This window comes from Protomyctophum parallelum, assembly GCF_964188405.1.
Source record: "Protomyctophum parallelum genome assembly, chromosome: 8".
Lineage (NCBI taxonomy): Eukaryota > Metazoa > Chordata > Actinopteri > Myctophiformes > Myctophidae > Protomyctophum > Protomyctophum parallelum.
In genome coordinates, this window is record NC_139703.1 from 6,059,827 (window position 1) to 6,067,664 (window position 7,838).

Genomic DNA, 7,838 nt, shown 5'->3' on the forward strand with positions numbered 1-7,838 from the left:
AATATTAGTAAGAGCATAAGAGCTTTATTCTTTATTCGGATCCCCCATTAGCTTCCACAAAGTGGTCGCTAGTCATCCTGGGGTCCACACAAAAATGTATACAATAAAAACAGATACTTGTAATCTAAAACAGACCAAATCTAGTTTATCAGCTAAAACAGTGAAGTCGCTCTGCATTTAACAAAGACAACAACGACCAGAGAGACAAGAGCTCTGATCTCTGAATGTGAACTATAGTGATTTCTCTGGTTAAGGTTTCTACATTATATGCTGCACTTTCAAAACTATTCACTCAATCTAATTAACCAATATCTCATTGTTTTGCAATGGTTTATATATATATATATATATGGATGGCATGAACAAACAAAAATGCTAAAAATCTGGTTCAGGTTCATTTATTTGTTGTTAGACGACTCTGCTCTATTCAGAACATCTGTCCGATACTGCATATAAATGTGTGAATTCCGCATGCGGAGACCTCAAGGCCTGATCGACTTCAAACATCGGACATGCATGTCTAATCTGTGTGATTGATCGACGAGATGACGAGAGGAGCAGAGTTCTTCCCATTATAATTATCACAGGTACAGAAGAAAGGGTACAGCTTCTCGGTGAAGGTGCAGGCAGTGAAAGAGTAGAGATGAACTCTGGCCTCCACGTCAAAAAAGGAGACCAGACCCTCCTCGTAATCCACAAACACTCCCAACGTCTGGATCTCCTCTTTTACCGGGAGGAGGACGGAGGGCCCGGCGAGTGCCTTGTAAGAGCCGTTCCTCAACCCTATGGTCCAGAAGCCGCTGGTGGGTCTCGGTTTGATCGGCTCCTTCCTGTTGATGGACTCCCTGGCCACTCCTAAATACCAGGCGATTTTCTCCTCCACCTGAACCTGATAGTAGAACCTTCCCGAGGAGAAGCTCTGTTGTCCCAGCACACAGTGACACAACGAGAACCTCTCGGCGCTGTCTGGGACGGACCTCCAGGCGGCTCCGTGACTCACTCGTTTCCCGTCCTCCGACAGGACGAGCCACGGACTCGCCGTGTCGGCGTCCAGAGTCACGTCCCCGGCATACTGCCGGATGCTCCTCAGCTCGGCGTCGTAGAGCTTCTCCATCTCTCGACTGAGTGTCTTCTCCAGCTGAGCCACGGACATCCTAACAGTCCCCACGCATGAAGACTGGTGGACATTGGCCCTTGTCCAGTCCTTGGTTGGCGGACGGGCGTCAACGGACGTGACGTTCTGGAGGAAGTAGAGGTGGTCCTCGGCGTGTGAAAGGAGCCGCGTCATCTCGGAGCTTCTCTTCTTTAACTCTGTGATTTCTTTTTCCAGCTGTTTAATGAAGCCTTCGGTCTGTTTCTCTTTTATTTTGTGCTTTTCAACGCAGCTCATCAGAGTGGTGAAGAACTGCACACACATATCTGCAATCTCTTTGTCCAGGTCTTTCTTGCTGAGCTCTACTGAGAGTTTCACCTCCTGAATCTTCAGCTGCGTGTCCCGGATCATCTGCTGAACTTCCGCCTTCGTCTTTCCCAGCTCCGCCTTCTGCCCTTCGCATTCTTCTTCCAGAGATACGATTTGATGTAGCTTGTGGTCCGACTGAGTGCAGGACTTACAGACGCACACGTGGTCGGTCTTACAGAACATCTCCAGAGGCCTGTCGTGTTTCCTACACACACACATGTCTTCCAGGTTCCTCACGGGGTCGATCAGCTTGTGTCGTTTTAAGCCAGAGACTCTGTGATGAGGCTCCAGGTGAGTGTCACAGTAGGAGGTCAGACACACCAGGCAGGACTTCAGGGCTCTGAGTTTGGCCTCGATACAGACGTCACAGGAGACCTCGTCCGGTTCAGCGGGTTGCTGCAGAGAACATTGTGACTCCTCCTCCTCCTCGGAATAGAGAGTGCTGGCAGACGCCATTTCTACCAAACGTCAAAGTCAGGTCAATGTGGTGACATAACCACTAATTAACCGGGATTATTACTTATAATTATTGATTTACTTGTGATGAATTCATTATGAAGCAGTGTATGAGTGAATTGACAAATGAGCGTGACTCAAGCGTTAATTACGGGTATATGAATTTGGTGTACAGTCTTACCATTTTATTTGTGTGGGTGACAGCTTATCAGACCACGACACGATGACATCACTCTGACATCACACAGGTGTGCGGCGTCGCCATATGTTTGTGTGCTGTCAACAAATCTCTGCATCGGTCTGTCTGTGTTCCTTTTGTGTGCATACTGTATATGTATGTACTGTACAGTACAGTAGAATATTTTATTATGTTTACTTTACCGATCTTTAATTAACTGGCTACTTTGACATCTACTCCACTACATCTCAGTGTCAAATATTGTACTTTTTACTCCACTATAATTGTTTGAAGACTCTAGTTACTAGTTACTTTGAAGTAACGAGTAACTAAAACGACATTAGGGGACTGTCCATAATTCTGACAACCCATTACTTATTACCCTTGATTTTATTTTTTTGAGGGGCGCTAACGCCTCCTATTTACAGCTTTTCGTCACAGCACGTGTCACATTTGCCATTGACAATGAAAGGAGAATTTACGTCATATGTGTCTGAACCAAACGGCTTTTTGTGGCAACACAAACATTAAATGCCATTGACAATAAAAGGATAATTTACGTCATATGTGGCAGAGAAAATCGACATTTCTAAACACAGTGCAACTGTTTTAATTCACCTCGGCGATGATAAGAGCGTCCCTCACTTCACACGGGTGTGATTTGTTAAGGGAAACTGAGGCCAATGCATTACAATGGCGGCGGTGCTGCGCATCGTGCGCGTTCCTTCTCCGCTCTGTTGTTGCGATGGCCACTTTGGAATATTTTTTAACACTACAACAAGCGATTACAGTTTTTTGCCTCAGGAATACGACCAAACACAGCTAGCGATAGCAGTCTTTGCACCAACAGTGTTCATTTTGTTGTTTATTTTGTTATCAGGTGATGATGTTTATTAAATGATGCCTCTGCAGCCTGCACTGCCCAAGGTAGCATCACCATGACAGCATGACAGTGTTGTTTTAGTCATAGATTTTTGAATAAAATGACATTTTGTTTTTGTCCTATTGTTTTGAACTTTTGATCTCCTATTTTCGGAGCGCAACACCCGAGCGCAACCAACCATGAAATGAGTTGTCTTTTGGTTCTACTGGGTCTCTTCCCCACTAGTCTAGTTTTCCTTTGTTGACACAATCTTTTATATATTTAGTTTTAGTTTTAGTCATCATGGGTTAGTTTTTATTTCTGTTTTTTTATTTCGTTTTTATCTGTGAAAAGAGGCATGCAGTCGACGGACCTTTTTCGTCATAGTTTTACTTCAACTTCAAAGAACTTTGCAGCATGCAGTAGTAAAAGACAACAGGAAAACACAATACATACATACTGTACAAAGTGTACATACACAGTTACTATATAAAAAGACTAAAACGACTTAAAAAAAAACTAAGCATAATATTAAAATCAATTATTTGTACTAATCTGATGTTCACTGATCATCGCAGAACAAAGGCAACATTGTGAGTGAGAGAATGAGGTGTCTCTGTTGTGCTCGTGGCTTTTGTCTCACAGAGTTGAACGGAGAATGAGAACTATATGAAAGATAAGACATTATTGCAACGATTCATCTTCTGTCACACCAAATAGAGCACGCTGACATGGAAAAGGAGTCAAAAGAAGAAGAAAAAACAACTCTGTGTGTGTGTGTGTGTGTGTGTGTGTGTGTGTGTGTACTTCTCTTACAGAGCTGTCTGATTGTAGCTTATCCACCTCACCTTCTAAGCTCACACTCTTTCCTTCCATCAACTCTAGCCGACTCCACAGTATATCTAGCCGATTTTAAAATCTCACACCAAATGGATTGGCTTTTGGCCTCAATATCGTGACGTATTTCCCAGTGACAGTGACACAGGCGCTGGGCGCTGCTCGGTGAAGCACAGCGATATTAAATATAAAAAAATCAATACAACTTAAACTTTGAATATTTCCAAGACGCTTTACGGGAAAAGAACCCAAAGTCACCTATAATAAGCAGAGTTGGTGAGGTGATGTACTTAATGGTGAAAAGTATATTTTCTCAATCACTAATACTTAAAGATGGAGAGCTGTGATATTTTTCCACCCTAAAACATGATCATCAGTTATTATTATATAAGGAGGAAGAATTTTACAGTATTTGTTAAATTGTTGTTTTTATGTGGACACACCCACCAGTTGATTAAGTATGCCTGGTTTGCCTGGTGGGTGGTGATCCACCTGAACTGAAGCCACACCCACAGCTGTTGTTGTATGATAAAGGGGGAGGGGTTAGGGGAGGGTATGATATTGTGATGTCACTAAACTATATCACTTTTACTTCTACTCCGCTATACATCGCAGAGGCAAATATTGTAAACTCCACTACAATTATTTGAAAATGTTAGTGGTTACTAGTAGATTTTGATAATTACACGCATTAACCATTTTGGCGCTGTATACATTTGGGCCATTTTCATATGGGTTTGTGAAATGGGACATTCTGCATAATGAGTACTTTCTGCTACATTTTGATAAAAACGTACTTTTCCACTACTGCTGTCACAATTTGCCCAAACCAAGGACAGCACTGCACTAGCAACGAGGCGTCGTGCACTAGCAACGAGGCGTCGTGCACTAGCAACGAGGCGTCGTACACTAGCAACGAGGCGTCGTGCACTAGCAACGAGGCGTCGTGCACTAGCAACGAGGCGTCGTGCACTAGCAACGAGGCGTCGTGCACTAGCAACGAGGCGTCGTGCACTAGCAACAAGGTGGTGTTGAGGTTCAAGCACGTGCAGAGAGTGTTAGAGAGGCAGGGCACAAAGAGGGCACTTTTGGCCCAAAATAGCAAAAACAGCAGATCTACAAGCTCTCAAATCAAAGCTGTCATTACAACGACATCAAGGCCCGCCAAAATACATTTTAGTCGACTAAATCAACTGTAGATTTAGTCGACTAAAGTCTCATGACACTTGGTCGACTAAAACTAGACCAACGCTAAGACATTCCAGATGACTAAAATCTGACTAAAACTAAATGAAGTTTCAGTCCAAACACTATGAAATAGAAATAGAAAATAGAAATTTGCTGCCAAAAACAACACTGTTTTCTTGTGAGTGTGTAAAACGCTGCATGTGTCCACCATCTTTGATATCATCCTTGGGGTAACCTTAATGTGAGTGTGTAAAACGCTGCATGTGTCCACCATCTTTGATATCATTCAACGGGATGACATCGCTTTCAGGCATTACGTTGATGATTGACAGGAGGTAATTAACCACTCAAACCATTCAGGACGGGAACCCCTTTTGGGGGACTTTTGACACAAAGTCCCCATGAGGTGGAGACTGCGGAACGGGACCCCCATACAGAGGGCGGACCCCTCTTTGGGAACCCCTGGAGCAGAGCGAGGTCCTGCGGTATATATACCTGTATGAGATCTTCTTGTCTCTCCACTTCTGTCCCGTCAGCGCGTAGCGCTTGTTCCTCTGGCGGCGACTGGTGTGGGGGTGGTCTGGAACGCCACAGCGAGGCTTCCTCATCCACCTGCACACACACAGGGATCATATAGTTAAACTACAGTAGAAACTACAGGCTTCCTCATCCACACAGGGTTCATAGTTAAACTACAGTAGAAACTACAGGCTTCCTCATCCACACAGGGTTCATAGTTAAACTACAGGCTTCCTCATCCACCTGCACACACAGGGTTCATAGTTAAACTACAGTAAAGAAACTACAGGCTTCCTCATCCACCTGCACACACACAGGGTTCATAGTTAAACTACAGGCTTCCTCATCCACCTGCACACACACAGGGATCATAGTTAAACTACAGTAAAGAAACTACAGGCTTCCTCATCCACCTGCACACACACAGGGATCATATAGTTAAACTACAGTAGAAACTACAGGCTTCCTCATCCACACAGGGTTCATAGTTAAACTACAGTAAAGAAACTACAGGCTTCTTCATCCACCTGCACACACACAGGGTTCATAGTTAAACTACAGTAAAGAAACTACAGGCTTCTTCATCCACCTGCACACACACAGGGTTCATAGTTAAACTACAGTAAAGAAACTACAGGCTTCTTCATCCACCTGGCTGCACACACAGGGATCATAGTTAAACTACAGTAGAAACTACAGGCTTCCTCATCCACCTGCACACACACAGGGTTCATAGTTAAACTACAGTAGAAACTACAGGCTTCCTCATCCACACAGGGTTCATAGTTAAACTACAGGCTTCCTCATCCACCTGCACACACAGGGTTCATAGTTAAACTACAGTAAAGAAACTACAGGCTTCCTCATCCACCTGCACACACACAGGGTTCATAGTTAAACTACAGTAGAAACTACAGGCTTCCTCATCCACACAGGGATCATAGTTAAACTACAGGCTTCCTCATCCACCTGCACACACAGGGTTCATAGTTAAACTACAGTAAAGAAACTACAGGCTTCCTCATCCACCTGCACACACACAGGGTTCATAGTTAACTACAAACAAAATGACATTCTAGTAAAATGAAATATGAATTAAAATGGAGAGAGAGAAATTGTATTGATTGTTTACAAAATATTTAATTAAAATACTAAGGAAAATGTCCTTAAATGTCCACCAATGTGACAGAATTTCTTCACATAGCCTTTGGCTTGCACGCACGCACGCACGCACGCATGTGCGCACACACACACACACACACACACACACACACACACACACACACACACGCACATGCATGCGCACGCACGCACATAAACACACACACACTCGTGTGCGCGCACACACACACACACACACACACACACACACACACACACACACACACACACACACACACACACACACTGTACTCACTCTATAGTGGTCTGGTCCAGTATGCCGGTCACAGGGATGCCATAGAACCTCTGCATGGCCGACACAGCAGACTGCATGGACTTCTCCTGGCGCAGGTCTGACGTACGGATGTCATGAGGCAACAGGTAGCCATAGTTCTTCAACCACGTCTGGCAGAGAGACATAGACACACAGAGAGAAGAAGAGAGAGAGTAAGTTAGTTATAAGTTAGTTAGTTTATTTTCTCAGTCAGAGAGAGAGAGAGAGGGGGGGGGGGCATGTGTGTCAGTTAATACATTGCGCACACGCACGCACGCACACACACACACACACACACACACACACACACACACACACACACACACACACACACACACACACACACACACACACACGGGAGTGCATATATACTAACATGGAATAAATAAGGCATTATAGTTCCAATCCCCACTGCACTGCAAGACATATGGCTCCCAGTAATCTCAAAAGTGTCAGGCATTTCAGCAGCATTATCACCCTCCAAAGCACAGGCTTATAGGCTACCATTTCCACTGAGATAGGAGGAGGTGTCACGTTTGGAAAAAAGAAAAGCACCTCCGAGAATGTCACTCTCTATATACTTCGGCGGAAATACCAACTTTCCTTCGAATTCGTAATAAGTCTACATGATCCACACACAGCTGCCTGGGTGATTACATCAGACTGTTTACAGTGTGCACGCCGCACGGCGGAGGAGACAAACTGCACATCGTAAAAGAGAAACCCAAATCGTTCCTTCGCTCCCGAGGCAATGCACTTCATTGGAGTATATAGCGAGTACAAGGCCTGATGGCAATTTAACCCATTCTGACCTGAGATCAGATTCACACGAGGTGTCCGACTGGACACACACTGGTCTGATGAACCCATTCTGACCTGAGATCAGATTCTAGAAATGTCA

General features: G+C 44.3%; 2 protein-coding genes across 2 annotated transcripts in view; both read right to left on the reverse strand.

Moving 5' to 3' along the window:
• mmp24 (matrix metallopeptidase 24) overlaps positions 1-7,011 on the reverse strand; it is a gene marked incomplete at its 3' end in the record, with an annotated part of 70,988 nt that extends 63,977 nt beyond the window's left edge. The window contains exons 1-2 of the mRNA XM_083770400.1: positions 6,920-7,011; positions 5,479-5,595 (exon numbers count right to left, since the gene is read on the reverse strand). Of these exons, the coding sequence (XP_083626526.1) occupies positions 5,479-5,595; positions 6,920-6,996 (194 nt within the window). The 5' untranslated portion in view covers positions 6,997-7,011. The remainder of the gene's footprint in view (positions 1-5,478; positions 5,596-6,919) is intronic.
• LOC310863687 (zinc finger protein RFP-like) lies at positions 521-1,918 on the reverse strand (the record flags this gene model as incomplete). Its single annotated transcript, XM_083772184.1, has 1 exon — positions 521-1,918. The coding sequence occupies one exon, from the start codon at positions 1,916-1,918 to the stop codon at positions 521-523; it is 1,398 nt and encodes a 465-aa protein (XP_083628310.1).
• Positions 7,012-7,838: the final 827 nt, after the last annotated feature.